This window comes from Carettochelys insculpta, chromosome 12 (assembly GCF_033958435.1).
Source record: "Carettochelys insculpta isolate YL-2023 chromosome 12, ASM3395843v1, whole genome shotgun sequence".
Classification (NCBI taxonomy): domain Eukaryota; kingdom Metazoa; phylum Chordata; order Testudines; family Carettochelyidae; genus Carettochelys; species Carettochelys insculpta.
In genome coordinates, this window is record NC_134148.1 from 22,442,025 (window position 1) to 22,460,125 (window position 18,101).

Here is an 18,101-nt window from a genome sequence, read left to right on the forward strand (position 1 = left end):
ACAGAAGGATTCTTGATATCAGACATGCAACTCCTTTGGAACCAACAACAGGGATTTCCATGCACTAACACATTAAACATTTACACGTCCAAGCTTTAGCGTTTGGGTGACAAAAGCTTTAATGCTAAATTCTTATACTTACTGAAAATAAAGGCATGCATTCCCCATCCACCAGCAATTTTCTCTGATGCTCCAAATAGGCTGAATCTGCAAACGAGCATTTCTGTTATAGAAGTGAGCCTTTGGTAGGACAGTATTTTCCTTGTCTCTTGAATATATGCACAAAAATATAAACGGACAAAAAATAAAAATAAACCCAAACACATAAGAACTAGTCCACTTTGTCAGGATGATGTTAATGGCTTGTTCCAACTACAATAGAACACAAATTCTAAAATGAAATATTGACAGAGGAACAGAAAAAGTGTGAAACTAAATATAATTTATATTTAATCTGATTTAGTGAACAAAACATAGAGTATTTTGCTAGCTAAAAAAACATGCACCCGTAGCCTTAAATAACAAGATCTGCTATATATTTTAGAAATGTGCATCTATAGGAACATAAGAACAGCCATACTGGGTCAGACCAAAGGTCCGTCAAGCCCAGTATCCTGTCTTCTGCCAGTGACCAATGCCAGCAGCCCCAGAGGGAATGAACAGAACAGGTAATCATCAAATGATCAATTCCCTGTTGCCCATTTCCAGCCTCTGGGAAACAGACAAGGAACACCCGCCATGCCCATCCTGGCTAATAGCAATTGATGGACCTAACCCCCATGGATTTATCTAGTTCTTTTTTAAACTCTACTACAGTCTTGGCCTTCACAACATTCTCCAGCAAGGAGTTCCACAGGTTAACTGTGCGCTGCGTGAAAAAATATTTCCTATTGTTTTTTAAAACCTGCTGCCTATTAATTTCATTTGGTGACCTCTAGTACTTGTGTTGTGAGAAGGAGTAAATAACATTTCCTTATTTACTTTCTCCACACCAGCCATGATTTTATATTCTTCTATCATACCCCCTCGTCTTTTTTTTCCCAAACAAAGTCACAGTCTTATTAATCTCGCCTCATATGGCAGATGTCCATGCTCTTAATCATTTTTGTTGCCCTGTTCTGAACCTTTTCCAATTCCAGTACATCTCTTTTGAGATGGGGCGACCACATTTGCACACAGTATTCCAGATATTGACGTAGCATGGATTTATTCTGAGGTAATATGACATTTTCTGGAGGTATAAGTTGTCCTCATATCGGACATAATTGTGGGTGAGAACAAAGTTACAGAGGTCAGACACCGGATTAGCTGTGGCAACCTCTGTAACTTTGTTCTCACCCACAGTTATTTCCAATCTGGGGACAACCTATACCTCCACATTATTCGCACTGCTATGGCCACCGACACGGCCCCACAATATGCTAATATATTTATGGCTGACTTAGTAAAACAATTCCTCCTTTACTTATGATACATCGATCACATCTTTGTCATTTGAACCCATGGTAAAGAGACTCTAGAAGAATTCCACAGAGACTTTAACAATCTGCACCCCACCATCAACTTATGCCTTGAACACTCCGCAGGAGAGATACATTTCCTGAATACTGCAGTACAAATCTCTGATGGCCTGACCAATACCACTCTCTACCGGAAACCCACTGAGCGCTACACTTACCCACATGCTTCTAGCTTCCACCCTGAACACACAACATGATCCATCGTTTACTGTCAAGCCCTTAGGCACAATTGCATTTGCTCTGATCATACTGACAGAGACCAAAAACTACAAGATCTTTACCAAATATTCATAAACCTGAATTACCCATTAGGAGAAATAAAAAAAAAACAAATCAACAGGGCCAGATGAATACCCAGAGACCAACTATTCCAAGATAGGCCCAAAAAAGCCAACAGAACAGAACACTACTGGTCATTACCTACAGTCCCCAACTCAAACCACTGCAATGCATTATTAAAGACCAATAACCTATCCTTAATCAGGATGCCACACTACAGAAGGCCCTAGGTGAAAGGCTTGTCTGTAGGAGAGAACAGCCTCCCAACCTTATGAGGATTCTCACTAGCAACCACAGTCTATACCACAGCAACACCAGTCCTGGAACTTTTCCTTGCAACAAAGCCCGTTGCCAACTTTGTCCACATATCTATTCTGGAGATACCATCACTGGACATAGCCAGGTTATTCACAGAATCACAGGCACATTCTCATGTTCCTCAGCTAACATCATATATGCCATCATGTGTCAACAATGCCCAGATGCTTTGGACATTGGACAGACTTCAAACTCTCTTAGACAAAGAATTAATGGGCATAAAACAGACACAAAAACACTCCTGATCCACAAACCAGTCAGCCACCACTTTAATGGAGTGGGCCACTCTGTTAATGACCTGAAAGTTTGTGTCTTACTGAAGAGGAATTTTCACAACACCTTGGAAGGAGAGGCTGCTGAACTCTTTTTTATATTCCAATTCGACACATTAACATGCGGTTTGAACCAGGAGGGGAATTTTTTAGGTCATTGTAGGGGCTCTTTTGCAAACTTGGCTTAATCTAATTCTTGACTCTCCCCACCTTCTGCCTTTCTACTCTCTGATTTGCTCACCTCGATAATATTTTTCTGATTTGTCCACCTTGATTACTGTTTTTGGTTCTCTGTGCCTTAAATATTGAGTCTGTTCTGGTATGGCTATGGTCTGAAGAACTGGGCCTGTCCCACAAACGCTCACCTAATAAATTATTTTGTTAGTCTACTGTTAGCTACTGGACTGCTTTTTTGTTTTCAAAGGAGAGTAATGTTACTAATAAAAATCAACATATTTTATTGATGTATCAAGTTAGTTTGATGTGATCTCCTCTTGGATGAGATTACAAATGTGGTTGATAAACTTAACAGTGTTTATGGAATATACTTAGGCAACTATACAGCTTTTGACTTGGTACCATAGAACATTTTGATTAAAAAAAACAAGAATGATATAAAATTAACATAACGCATTCAATGAACTAAAACAGATAACCCTCAAGAACGCATTGTAAACAAGACAAAAAGTGGATGTGTTTCAAGTGGGATGCCACAGGGCCCCCTGGAGCAGCCATGGGACAGGGCTGGTAGCACAGCAGCCCACCCCACCTACACCCCCACCCAGGCAGTACAGCCCTTGGGGAAGAGCCACCAGGGGGGTCAAACAGTACAGGCCCTGCTGCTGTAGCTCTCCCAGACTCCAGCCGGAAAGTGCTGCGCTGTCAGACTCAGGGCTGGCCTGAGCACCTCCCTCCCCAAACCTGCCTAAACCTCATGAATGGCCCTTTACTCCAGCACTCTCTACCCTCACAAGGACCCCAACAATCCAGGTACATATGCTAGTACTTTATACTCACCTTGCCAGTTATAAAATGAAGTAATCATGTATTCTAACAGCCCTAATAGCAACACTAATGCTCTCTCATCCTGGAATTTTGACCCATAGCCAGGAGACATGGAAAGAAGCTACCTTTATTGATAAAGTACCCCTCTAAATTTCCATCTCTACACTTAAACACTAATTTATAATGGAAGAAAAGCATAAGCATCTACTTTTCATGGCATTTTTGTCCCTGTATGAGCCTACTAGTTTGAAAGAGAGGTTTGCTGCAAAATATCAGTCCCATCAGTTTTTTTGTTTAAATTTTATTTCTGAAGGCAAGTTAAAACCTATAACTTTCTGATAGAGATTTCACTAATGAACTCATTTTGCATTGTTTGCTTAATTACTTGGCTTACATAATTGTCCACAATACCCAAGAATTTTAAAGCAATTAAGACTTAGGTTAATGACCAGAATTGGTCTGCAGCTTTTCTATAAGCCTTTCAAGTCTGAACAAGTATTAAAAAGTGTCTCAAGTCACGGGACATCACTGGGCAACATTAGGTATTAGAGTCACATGGTCCTAGCACACTCTTCTTAGCAAATATCGGAACATTTCCTTTATGAAGATGAGAATATTTTTCTCATGATTATTCCAATGTAGAATTCTAGCAACTGAACAACAAAGCTTGAAGACTAGAGTTTAGGCTGTGTGATGGTATGAAGCTAATGGGAGAAAGGAAGGTATGGGACTAAGACAGGACTCCTGTATCCTGTTTTCAGCTCTACCATGAAGTCACCTCTTCCTAACTCAGCATATCCCTCAGTAGAATGAGCACGACAAAGGAGACAGGCTTGAAAATTGACGTGAGTAACAAGGTTGTGTTGCCCAGCGTCAGTATGAATGGATGCAGAATAACTTTTAACATAAGAATGGCCATATTGGGTCAGCGTAAAGGGCCATCTAGCCTAGTCTCTTATCTTCTGACAGCAGCCAATGCCAGATACCCCAGAGGGAGTGAACAGAATAGGTAATCACTGAGTGATCCTTCTCCTGTCATCCATTCCCAGCCTGACAGAGGCTAAAGACACCATTTCTACCTATCTTGGCTAACAGCCACTCATCATCATCATCAACCATGGGCTCAGCGCCTGTTGGTGTCTGATGCCTCTCTCACTATTTCCTTCCATCTTTCCCTGTCCAGTGCGGAGTGGCTTAGTTTCTGTAGACTAGCTCCGCACCAATCTACTATACCATCTACCCATTCTCTGTGGGGTCTGCCTCTCCTATTCGAACCGTCCATTATGTCGAATACTGGGGTTTTGATTTTTCGTTCGACGTTCATTCTGCAAATACACCTGCATAGCTGTAACTTCCATTGTATAACCTTCTGCAGTTGGTTCTCTTTCAGCTGTATCTTCCAATATAATTCCTCGTTGGTGACCACCTGGATCCATCCTATTCTCAGGATCTTTCTGTAAGAACGCCTCTCTAAATGCCAATATCCTTCTCTTTGAATCTTTCGTTATCACCCTTGTCTCTCATTTGTACATCATGCTGCTGAATACACACATTTTCAAGAGACTCAGCTTCATTCCTAAGCTAATCACTTTGCTTTTCCAGATCTCATCCATCAACCTTCAAATTCGCTCTTGCTTTCGCTATTCTAGTCGCTATTTCCTTCTTGCAGTCTAGATCATACCTTATGTTGCTCCCTAGATATGTGAGCTTCTCTACATAGCACCAGGCAGTCAAGAGAAGTTATCAATCATCATTTTAAATGTTACACTCCATCCACACTGTCTGATGCTCACCAAAAAAAGCCTAATGTAGCTTAAAATATCCTTTTTAAGAACTAATCATAACGTCGACAAAATCTTAGTTTGAATACGTTGCTGTAAGCATACTGAATAGGTAGCACAGACTTGACATAGCTCAACTGAAACTCTCTCTCCTGGAAAACATCTCTAAGTTTGAGAGAGAAGCAGAATATTCATATACTTGAAAGTAGATGACAGGCATGGAAAAAGATTGTATCCTTGTAAGTGAAAGGAAGACTTAGAACTAATTGACACTCTGGACAAGACTAACAACACTGAAGTGCCTTAATTACACGAGGGTATTAAAACAAAATCTAAACAAAATAAAGACAATGAAGCTTTACTCAGTTGATAAAGGAGAAATTTATGAAAAATAGAGAATAGGGTTTTTGAGATTTATTTTAATAAATGTAGGGATTTTAATTACAATAAACCATAGGAAAGATCATTTTTGGAATCTGAAGTGGACCACATTACAACTAAAAGCCTTGCCAGCATTTAATCTAAGACCGTGATTAAATTTAAAAGTTTATACTTTTAAAGAGTAAAGATAAAAATATCCATCACAGATACACATTAAACAGGTATTAAGGCAAAACTACATCAGCAAAATTGCACTTAACTGAGAAATTGAGAAGTTTTTATGACAGAATAGGAGTACCATATGTTACATCTACATTATGTAATTACATTACTGCTTCTTTACAGCTGGCTTCCATTCTGAGAAAGGAACAAGTGAAAACAAGGTAACCTGGTAGAGAAACTCAATCTCTCTACTGAGGTCACACAGCTAAGAGGATTACCAAGTTAAAATTACAGTGGATGTAAAGAAGTGTTATTTTAAAAAATCCTAAAGGAAGATATCAAGTCTTAGATAGCACTACAATTATAAAAGAAAAGTCATCACAACAGTTTGTGTGTAAAGCAGCAGTTTGATCTTTTGTTTTTTCAGTCAGAAAGCAAAAGCAAAGAGTAGGGGAAGTCTTTCAGAGTAGTATCTTTAAGTTTGTATTTGGAAAATCCTGCACAACTTCAAGAAGCACAATGCTCCTTAGACATATCCTCTTCCTTCTATTACTTTACACTAAGACAGGATCTCAAGGAGTAGACTGATCACCAACTGAATCTTTTCGCTTGCTTTACTAGGTGGATTTATCTCACAAAAAGATTACCTGCTGCTGTAAGATATTTACTATTTAACAGATTTTGGTTACGAAAGGTTTTACACAAGTCCTTTGCCCCTGAGTTCTCTGTTCCAAAATCACATCCAACCTTTAACAGACTGCATGAAAAGTCAGTTAAGAAAGAGCAACACACACAGAAAACCACCACCATTTCACACACTAGGAAATCATGTACTGTACAAACAGCTACACTGGATATCAGGCAGATGTTCTGAAGTACCAACGATAAAACTCAAGTGAGAAAACTTCTAGATGGTCCTGATGTTTGTATTCGTTTGTGCCACCACAAGTGGTATTGTGTCATGAAAAAAGAAAAGATAAGGCATTTAGAGCTCATGATTAAAACCTATGGCCTTTAAGTACTTCATCCCAGGCATTCACTCTTTTGTTTCTTAGCTAAGTGTAGCTCTTGCTCTAAAAACCAGGCATGAGCAATAATCATTTGTTTTCCTGAAGATGAGCTAACAGAACAAATCTACTATTTTGTTCAATATAAATTCTTATACTTTCACTCTTGGACTGTCTAACCTTTAGTTGCATCTAAAATTTGGAAAACCTTAACCTCTAACTATCTACACATAAACATGTAAGAAGTCTTTAAAAATGGCATCTCTCCTCTGATATCTCTTCAATGTACAGAATGAATAGATTTTTTGTTCTCAAGCAGAAAATTTTTACTATCTCCATTAATTCACAAAATCTCAATCTTTCCGTTTATAGACTTAAGTTCATGGATAAATCCTGCTTATAATCACAGTATCTTAATAGGTTACTAAAATTGGCTTAAAATAAATTCATCAAAACATGCCCACATACTTATCTACTGTCCATAGTCCTGTAAACAATATTTAGAAAAGCCAGATTTCAACTTAATACTCACAAATTCTGCCAAATTTTAATTAAAAAATAAACCTTGAAAAGCTAAAACACCAGTATCAGAAACTTACCAAACAAACAGTTGCAACATATAAGCACCTTGAAGGCTATACCCAGACACTCCTCCCGATACCAATAATAAATGAAAATAGATCTATTACCAAAGTGTCTCCCTAGAAGCTCAAGACATAGACCACACTGTGCCAACATGAACAGTGTAACTGAGGAGTTGGTTACCATAATACTCTAAAAACTGAAATGTACTATACCAGATGAATAAAAGAATTTATCATGCACCCTAGTGTAATGAGCATAAGAGCAAATAAATATACCCATAAAATTGAAATATCTTTTTAAAAGTCAATTCAGAAAAATTTATTCACACTTGACTTACAGATCTCAGTGGAAGTTTCCTTTATCAAAATAACCTCATTATGTTTACTTACATCTTTGCTGTAAAAGAACTGTACAACATATAAATACAAAAAGTCATCAGCTTTCATCTTTCCCCAGTTTTAATCATCATCTTCCTCTTCATCGCTGATCACGTATTTTTTGTGCTTTTTACTTGCTTTGTCATCATCCTCTGCTTTCCTCTTTCCAGAAGGTTCACCTTCCTGAGGGCAAAATACAACATATTTAAAGCTAAAATGAAAAATTCACTGAGTTTATTTCTTGAAGAAAAACAAAACTGCTGCTAGTTTTTAGTCCTTTTTATCATATTGAGACTTAAGATTTATTTTTGTATGGTTAGGAGTACCCAGAGTACTATCACTCCCAACCCCCATCACACTCTCTGACCTTACAGGATAATACTGAAGATACAACTGCCCCATTTTTGAGTAATTACACTTCTTCCTGGTCCACGTCTGGGCCTGGCATGAAAGCAGTCAAGCATAACATGGACTTCTAGGCTACGTCTACACGTGCCCCAAACTTCGAAATGGCCATTTCGAAGTTTACTAATGAAGCGCTGACATGCATATTCAGCGCTTCATTAGCATGCGGGCGGCAGCGGCGCTTCGAAATTGACGAGCCTTGCCGCCGCGCGGCGCGTCCAGACGGGGCTCCTTTTCGAAAGCACGCCACCTACTTCGAAGTCCCCTTATTCCCATGAGCTCACGGGAATAAGGGGACTTCGAAGAAGGTGGCGTCCTTTCGAAAAGGAGCCCCGTCTGGACGCGCCGCGCGGCGGCAAGGCTCGTCAATTTCGAAGCGCCGCTGCCGCCCGCATGCTAATGAAGCGCTGAATATGCATGTCAGCGCTTCATTAGTAAACTTCGAAATGGCCATTTGCATGGCCATTTCGAAGTTTGGGGCACGTGTAGACACAGCCCTAGTGTGCTAAATTTCATTACCCACAGTTAAGAATTAAGCACACATGTTCCAAAGCAACATCTAGGGTAACAACATGTGGGTATTTTAAGATGCCCACCAAAAAGCAATTTTCCGCAGAAACTGCTAATGCCGCTAATGCTAAAACAAATGACTCTAGGCCTGCTATCCAAGAAGCAAGTCACAGAACCTTGTTACATGACTACAAAAGCGAATGATGATTCTTGGGAGGAAAGTCCTTTTCTTCTGTGGGTGTAGAATGAACTGCTTCTCATTAGCAGAGTCTGCCATTAACACACCACAATGCTTCAGACAGCAGCAGAAAACAGCAAAACATTTAAGTATGTCCAGTGAGTCGCTCCCACAACCATCTTGATATAGCAAAAGTATGTGTCATCCGTCTGCCTACCTCACACTCTAGGGCAGGGGCCGGCAACCTGCAGCTCTAAAATTGGCTTAAAATAATTTAATTCATCAAAACATGCCAGAATACTTACTGCCCATAGTCCTGTAAAAAAAGAATATTTAGAAAAGCCAGTTTTCAACTTGACAGTCACAAGTTCTGCCAAATTTTGATTATAAAATAAAGCTTGTGACATTTTAAGAAGTCAGTTGCGTCTCTGGGTGCTGCCACCGCTGACTCCTCTGCGGCTCCCTACTTTGCTGCTGCTGAAACAATGGAACTACATTTAATTGGTTTAATGGCCAGCAGGGCAGCGGGAGGGATTCTGCCGTTAAACCAATTGCATTTAATTCAATTACTTCAGTGGCAGCAGGGCAGGGAGCCACCTGCACAGCAGGTGGGGGAAGCGCCAAGCCTGCAGGAGAGCTGGGGGGAAGACAGCAAAGTCCGCCCCTGCTGGAGCCATGCAAGCTCTCTGAGGAGGTGGCAGCCACAGAGGAGCAGCGGCAGGGTGTGATGCTGGAGAGCCTGGTTAATCCTGGAGACGGGTGGGTGGGTTTGGGGTTGAGGGAGAGAGCGCCTGTGGATGGGAGGGGAAGGGGGCGTGCATGGAGGGCTGAGGCAAATATTGCTCATTGCTGCTTAAGAGCCTACCCCAAGTTCAGCATTTTCTTTGTCCTCATTTGCTCTCCAACACTGGGGTGAAAGCAACAAAATTTCTAACTGGTACAAATCATTGTATGCGCGCTGTTCTTAAAATAGGGGGTTACAAAAAGTATGGTTTGAGGTTATTTATTAAGGACTGTCTCGTAGTCACACACATTGTGGCTCTTGAAGTATTGATTTTGTAACTGAATTTGAAAAAAAAAGACACTTCTCTCTATTTTGGTTGCAGACACCTGGGATAGGGGAAACACTGAAAGGTATGATCTTCTCTAGGTGAAAGTTCTAGTCTTGCAATTAGATGGAAAGAGCCATTTCAGCTAGGCATTTGTAACTAGCAGCCTTAATATAGCTGGGGAAGTTATACACTAATAGCTGACAGGCTGTTTTCTCTCCAGCCAATTCGTCTGCCAATAAAGAGCAAGAACCATCATGTTTGAAATTATAACTTAACAATTATACAGACAGTGAAACTAACATCTTCCTACTGCTTTAATTCACTGGTCAAAGTTAACCTATTCATCAACAGCAAGAGTGTTTTTCAAGCTTTGGTGAAGTCAAAAGCCATGTTCACTAATGAAAAGACCTTTAGCAGTCTACAATGAAATACGGAAGAGTGGCTAATCAGAATAATACAAAGATTCACAATCTTGACCATTGATTGTATTGTTATGCAGTATGCTGACATAGTCTTTATCCTTTTTGCTTTTAACTACTGGGTTGCAATAGTTAAGTTGCTAAGCAATACAATTTTAAAAAATGATTTGTAGTGGAGTTGAGTCATAGCATACCAAAATTAGGGCTACTGTGTACTAATGCCTATACTTAAGATGCAATGCTTTTTTACAAATCAATGCCTAAAAAGTAGTGAAGAATAACACGGGATTTAAGAATTTTCTTAAGACTCATTTCTGCTCAATTTTAATTCAACATGATAAACTGATGTAATCATAACCTAGAAACTCAATGGCAGTTCCTGTCATCTCTGGGCATCTGAAAAGGCATCTATTTAGTACAGGTATTCTGAAAAAGCTCATTTCACTGTGTAACAGAATTTCTCTAAATTATACTAATTGGAAAACTACTTCCCCCTTAAAAATATGCAGAATTACTTCATAATGTGATGTTTTGAGGCCGGACAAAGCACTTCAGCATTAAAAATACTTTTTGTTTGTGTATTTGACTAGATAACCAACAGCACGGTGCAAATTAGTAAGCTATTACTATATTTGAGAACACAGTATAGTATATATGGAGATAAATCTCTCACATTGAACTGGAAGGGACCCCTAGAGGTCATCAAGTCCAGTTCCCTGACCCCTCAGAAGTACCAAGCAACATCCCTGGCAGATTTTTTTAAATCTATTTTTTTAAATCTTGAATGGCCTCCTTAAGGACTGAACTCACAACCCTGGGTTTACAATGCCACACTCAAATCACTGATCTGAGTGTAGCACTTTGTGTATAAATACATTTATCAGTAAACGTCTCCCAATCTGTTTACAAACATTCAGCATACACCCTGCTATTCACCACAGCCACATATTTTTTGGTGCTTGAGCACCCCTCTGTGGCAATGTTATGAAGTTCAATTTGAAAATCTAATTGTTCTGAAATGGAACAGCTCACCTCTGAGGAACCAGAATCAAAGCCTAACTCAGAGCCTAAATGAAAATGAGTTTGGGGTTCACATACCACAAAAGAACAGCTAACATTAGCTTAAGGGAAAAAAGGGGCTGGAATTTCAGTACAAGTGTAAAGGCATTAGCATAATTAAATGGGGTTATTTGCATATATGGGCCTACCCAGATGATGTTTGACTAAGGGCAATGCTTTTACAGTGCCTCGCTTTCCAGAACACTAAATTCACTCAAACTCAAAACCCACCACCACTGCTGGAATACTTTTAAAAGAACAAAGCTTTCAGTGCTTTGCTTTCACTTATTTCACAACACCCCAGTGCCTTTTAAGTTCCTTCATACAAACACCACTCTGCTAAGGCTGTTGTGGAAATCATCTCAGCCACATCAGCACACAATGGAATCCTACCCAACAGTCTAGTTTTAGCCGTTGGATTTGGCCAAGATCGGGAAACAAATATTCCTGACGTAGGTTTTACTGGTCAAGGCTATACACCAGCGATGGGCAACCTAAGCTAGTGAATGGTCCGCATGAGTGGACCTCCTTCATCTCAGTGAGCAACAAGACTGTTGTAAGTAAGATGGTCTCCTAGGATAGAGTGGTGTTGCTAACTGCACTTGCATACCTAGAATTTGTGGGGTGGGCCAACTGAACCTAGCCTTCATACATAACCTCATTATAATGGGAGGTGTGTCAAATTTAGCTGTTCCTCAATACTCAGGTCCATAAAATCTTGAAAAAATATCTTATCTTACAAGAACTTGGCTGGATATATATTCTGTATCCAGTCATTCAAGCACAGAGAGGAGTAGTCATTTTTCACAGTAACAGTCAAAATTATAAAATGTTCACCATAAAATAAAATGCTTCTCTCACCTCATCACTGGTTAGTTTCTTTGCCTTGAGTAGTCTCTGTGTTCTTTCTTCATCTGATCCTTCATCACTGTCTGAAGAATAGATTCTAGCACGTTCCTCTGAAAAGAGAAATTAATCCTGGTAAAGACTGGTCAGCAAATGCCTTTCCCTTTCAAAGCACCATGAACTGTACCATCACACACTATTCTGCCTTACATTTCTCTAAACAATGTGCCAAGCTCGTACCATCTTAGTGACACACTATAAACGAATAGACAAAATATAATTAAACAGGTGGAACTTTCCTCGTAGTTTCCTTGCTCATTAAGTGCTGCTGTGAGAAATCAGTGATTTCATGAGGACTATCCAGTGAAATGAGTCAGTTTGAGTGAGACCGACTGCAATCATCAGGTACTAACAAAAAAGTTACATTCAGATTTCACTAGTACCTCTTATACCACCTTTATAGCGGTTTTTAATCGCCGCCAGACTGATTGCTTCTTCTCCCTCATCCTCTTCATCGTAACGATCAGGTTCTAAATAATTTGCACTGAGGCCCCGCTGGTGCTGCTTCTCCCGCATTCGCCGCTGCTGGGATTCTCTACGAATAGAAGCTCTCAAACGCTCCTCTTCTTTCTGGCCAGGAAAAAGCAGCATCATGTAAGGACCCATGAGGAGTTACACCCAAAGGGCATCTTTCTCCAGCGCTGTGCACCTTGTGTAGTCACAGCTGTGCGAAGTAAAACATCAAGCACTACCGAATCAGAATAGTACAGCTTGGTGTTCACTTTGAACAGGTGTAAATGATTAATACACTACAGCTGTGCTGTGCAAGACACGGTCCGTTTGCCACATGTGGCAAACTGGACAACGCGATGTCGCTCAGTGGCTTGTTAGAACCACGCACATGGGAGCACCCTCCACCCCACCAAGTGGTGGGACAAGCATGGTGAAAGCGGCGGAGGCGGCTCCTCCCCTGGCTCACTTGGGCTACAGGACAGCTCACAGAGGGCACCTCAGGGTCTGGGCAGTGCAGGAGGCTCAGGAGGCTGACGCTGCATGAGCAGATCAGGCAGCTGGCGCAGAGCTGAGACGGCTTGCACGGCATGGGCAGCTCTCAGGAGGTAGAGCACAGCTTGGGGTCGGGTGGCTTCAGTGAGTCACCAGCAGTTTGCGAGGTGGGTGGGGGGAGTGGGGTGCCTGGCTGGGGCAGGGCACATGTGGCAATCCATTCAATTGCCTTTGGACACCACTGCACTACAGGGCTATGGAGGAGTCAGTCAGGAAAGTATTTTTCTGTTTGACATTTCTCTTGGTTGAAACATTTACAGCTTTTATGTTCCCTATTTAATTTCTAATTTAAGGCAGATCAGAGTCAAAGGTCTCGTTTCCAAGATTACAAAACCAGGTTCATGAATGTTATAAGAATTTAAACAGTTCAAAAATAGAAGCAACAAAAAGTGTACTCATGGTTAAGCAAATTCTTTACAATCACATAATACACAAGGCAAAATGGTAACAAAATTAACCATTACTTGTTTCTGGATTGCTGCGTGTGTTTCATCTTTGCTATAGAGAATATATGTGACAAACACAGATCTGTGCAACCCAGTGTCAGAAATGCCATTTTCAATTAGCACTACTTTGCCTTTTCACTATTTTTCCTAGCACATGTGCAATGACTAGTGCTGATGACGACTAGACCGATCACTACCTTATTTGATCCAGAATGGTGATTAGGACTGTCACCAGATGGAGAAGTCAGAGGAAACTGATCCGAAGAAAGACTGATGTACAAGACTTGAAGGACCCCATCAGATGAAGTGACTACCAGATAGTGCTCTAAAGGAAGCTGCTGACAGTACACCCTGAAGATGTGGAAGTACACTGGTGTCAACTGAACATTGCCATCACTGGAGCTTGTGGAGAAACTGTTGGCTACCAGTCCAGGAAGCGTCAGGACCGGTTTGATGGAGAACAATGGGGAAACTGAACGCCTGATTGAGGCAACAAGGAAAGCCTTTCGGGCCTGGCAGAGCAATAGCAACCACACAAAGAAGAGAGAAGCACGTGCCCAGATCAAGACAGAAGTCCAACATAAAACAAGGACTCTGAAAAACCAGTGGTAGACTGGAAAGGCACAAGAACTCCAACATCCTGAAGACATCAACCATACAAAAGGTTTCTTCAATGCTACCTGTAGTAAGATAAAGGTCTAAGCCCATACAGCACAGGCCTTGTATGAGACTTAAGGCATAGCAACAATGGACAAAACTTGGCTAAAAGCAAAGATAACTGCAAGAGGCAGGCCTTTGCTAACAGAACTTGGCTCAGACAGGGCTAAGAGTGCAAAACACTAATTAGTAATTGGGCCAGGTGTAGAACAGTAATTGGTACAGTTCATAAGCTGAAATCACAAGGTACCACCACCAATTTAAAAAAGACCTTGGTATCCACGCGGCATAGCTATAGACCCAGGTTCAGGAAAGGGTCTAAAATGACAGCATGATAGATAAGAGATGATCTAACTAAACCATGACATACAGGGTGATGGGTGGTATCTAAGCATCAGAGGGTGGCAATCTGATACATCAGCAGTGAGGTGTGCTTTCTTTGTACCTGTATGTAATGTGATGTCGGGGGGCGGGGGGAGAGACCACCTTTGTGTGACCTAGGGGGGCAGTGGACTTCCCATTGGCTTTGTCAGTCCACGGCAACCCCCCCCCCCCCACACACACACAGAGACAGAGACAGAGACAGAGACAGAGACAGAGACAGAGTGTATCAGTACAATATATTATACCTAACAACCGTTATTTGTACCTTGCTTGACTATAAATCCTGGCTGGGTGCCTTCAGTCCTTATCTGGTCTGTTGTCTTTGGGGAACCTTGTGGGGTCTGCTGTGGTTACTGGGCCCATATCATTGAACACACATACAAACAACCTTCTGATTATCATCAATGGAGCCAGACCCATGAGGATGCAATGGCAGTAAGTCCGCAGGACTACGCTACCAACGCTGTTTATGGACCGAGAAACCATGGAATCAATCCCCTAAGAACAAAGGATGGTGCCCAACTCCTGAAAGGCAACCGGATTAGATGGAATCCCTGCCGAAGCCTTCAAAGAAGATGGGTCAGAGTTCCACAAACAACTCCACCTCCTGATTCTCATGATCAGGGACAGGAAGCAGATGCCACGAGATTTCAGAGACACACTGATCATCAGTCTCTTCAAGAAGGGTGACAAGTCAGACTGTGGAAACTGTCACGGAATCTCCCTCCTGGAAGCGTCAGGGAAAAAATATAGCTTGAATCCTTGCAAACCGTCTCCTGCCGCCCTCAGAAGAAATTCTCCCAGAATCTCAGCGTGGCTTCTGACCATTCCGAGGAACAGCGGACATAAGCTTCACCAACCTTCCTTTGCAAGAAAAATGTTTCAAACACAACCAAGCCTTATACATGAGTTTCATTGACTGGACCAAAACTTTTGACTCAGTCAATCATAGCACCATGTGGACATCCTCTCAAAAACTGTCTGTCCCAAAAATGTCATTAGCATCTTGAGGCTGCTTCACATCATCATGACTGCCACAGTATGGAGCAACAACAGACCCCAAAGTGATCCCTTTAAGGTCAAAACGGGAGTCCATTAAGGCTGTGTCATTGTCCCACCGTTCTGCATCTTCATCATCATGATCCTTCACCTCATTGATAGCAAGGTTCCATATGGTGTGAAGATTATCTATAAAATGAATGGGAAGCTTTTCAATCTCAGGAGACTGAAGGCTAAATGCAAGACCTCCATGAACCCGATCATGGAGCTCCAGTACGCGGATGACAACACGGTTGCTGCTCTTTCTACTGCAGTCCTTCAGACGAGCTTGCATGCCTTCACTGGAGAATACAAAAATCTCAGCCTCACAGCGAACATCAGAGACCAATGTGCTCCACCAACCCTACATGACAAGACAATCTCATGTATCTTCTATTGAAGTCAATGGAGAACTGGTGGAAAATGTGAAACACTTCCCATACCTTGGAAGTCATCTTTGTGCTAAAAGTTGACATTGATTCAGAAATCCAGCATAGTCTGAGCTGTGTATGTTCTGCTTTTGTCTGCTTGAGATGAAGGGTCTTTGAGAACAGGGGCATCTATTCCAAGACATAGTTCCTTGTATACTGTGTAGTGGTTGTTCCAACGCTACTGTACATACGTGAAACCTGGACAACATACAAGCATTATTTGAAGGCACTTGAACAATATCAATGCTGCTTCAGGAGAATCCTAAATCTCTCTTGGAAGGATAGGTGCACGGATAGTAGCGTCCTGGAAGAGCTGAACATGACCAGCATTGAAGCCATTGTCATCCATCAACAACTTTGTTGGACTGGTCATGTGGTTCCAATGTCTGATCAGTGCCTCCCAAAACAGATCCCGTTTTCCGAGTTGGAGGAAGGTCAGAGGAGCACTGGGGGCCAGCAGAAGTGAAATAAGGACAGGCTGAAGACACTTGTGAAAAAGTGCAGCATCAGCGTCAACACTTGGGAGAACCTTCCCCAAGACTGTCCCCAGTGGAGAATGGTAATCCATGATGGAGTGGCGCAATTTGAGAGGTCCTGCCACAGTGCAGACGAGGAGAGGCAGAGAAGAAGAAGAGGGGAAAAAAAAAAAAAAAAAAAAAAAAAAGAAGTGTGTCAAAAACTGCCCTGTGCCCCTCCAACAGCTACGAACACCTGCCCCTTCTGTGATGATAAATGAAGCTCCAGAAGCAGGCTGATCAGCCATCAATGGACTCTCAAACAGCAGGGTGACATGAAGACGTCCTACTATTATCAAGTGACCACCATGAGAGAGAGACCTCTTCTGGAGCACTGTATTGTTATTTTCAGCAAATATAATATTTTGAAAAACTAATATGTACATCTGCTGCATCAAGCTTAAATTAATGTGTGAATAAATTTGTCCGATCTCTAGATTTCTGATTTCTTATTAAAATTCAGAATTATAACATTTACAGTGGTAACATCAAATCAGTATTACAAATGCCAGAAGCAACCAGGAGACCATGGTTTGTAGCAAATACCATCAATTTCTCTCCCTGCTACTGAAGAGCTGGAAAAACTTCTCTTTTTTTCTGGGGGGGGGAGCATCTTGGGGGGAGAGAAACGAGGTAACAGGGCCTAGAATCTCCTACAGGATGTCCTTGGGAGCACCTCAGAACTTCTGAGGGTTGTTTTTATAGGTAACGGAAAACACTCCATTCACCAGTTTATTTTATGACAGCTACACCTTGATACAATTGTAATCTTTGCTGGCACTAGTGACAAATAACCAATTGGTATACAATCAAGCTTTTAATACATGTTTGCTCTGGGATGAAATCTTTTGCAGTCTCCTTATATATTCGTCCGCCAGCACAAGAGAGGTCTAGCAGCAGTATAAAAAGATAACTTTTGAGTGTGTAAGTTACTTTTGTTAAAAGACAAAAATTTCTTAGAAAGAAGCTTGGCTTATTTGCATCCTAGGACCCCACAGCCATCTCTTAGCTCCCCTGCTTTAAGCATAGTAATTTTCAGGCTAAAAGATTATTTGGAATATTGAAAAGAACTGAAAGGTAAATAAAAGGGGCTAGACTAGAATGGCGCTAGTTTTTTTAATAATGAAATTGCAACTGGCTCTAGAATGCTGTGTAGGAAGTACAGCAGTTCACATGGAAGGTTGTCTGTGCCAGCCCTTTGCTGATCTGTTTTCTCTAAATAGAAAAATTACTCCCCTTGGTGAGCCAGTCCAAGAATGGCAGATTTAGGAATTAATTCTACCACAAAACAGAAGCATATATTACTGAGATAATTATACAACTGGCTGCTATGCTAGCATATACATTAAAAATGCCTTTGAGTCTCCGAGCATTTATCAGAAAAAGACAAAATCATCTTCTTGTAAGTG

The 18,101-nt window shown here is 41.2% G+C and overlaps 1 protein-coding gene across 2 annotated transcripts in view; it reads right to left on the bottom strand.

The window, feature by feature from the left end:
• Nucleotides 1-5,524: 5,524 nt before the first annotated feature.
• LEO1 (LEO1 homolog, Paf1/RNA polymerase II complex component) overlaps nt 5,525-18,101 on the bottom strand; it is a 29,044-nt gene continuing 16,467 nt past the window's right edge. The window contains exons 10-12 of one of the 2 annotated variants that reach the window (XM_075006518.1): nt 12,600-12,786; nt 12,172-12,269; nt 5,525-7,866 (exon numbers count right to left, since the gene is read on the bottom strand). In XM_075006518.1, coding sequence (XP_074862619.1) covers nt 7,798-7,866; nt 12,172-12,269; nt 12,600-12,786 — 354 coding nt within the window. In that variant the 3' untranslated portion in view covers nt 5,525-7,797. Of the gene's footprint in view, nt 7,871-12,171; nt 12,270-12,599; nt 12,787-18,101 lie in introns of both variants that reach the window. The other variant, XM_075006517.1, reaches the window with a different exon arrangement.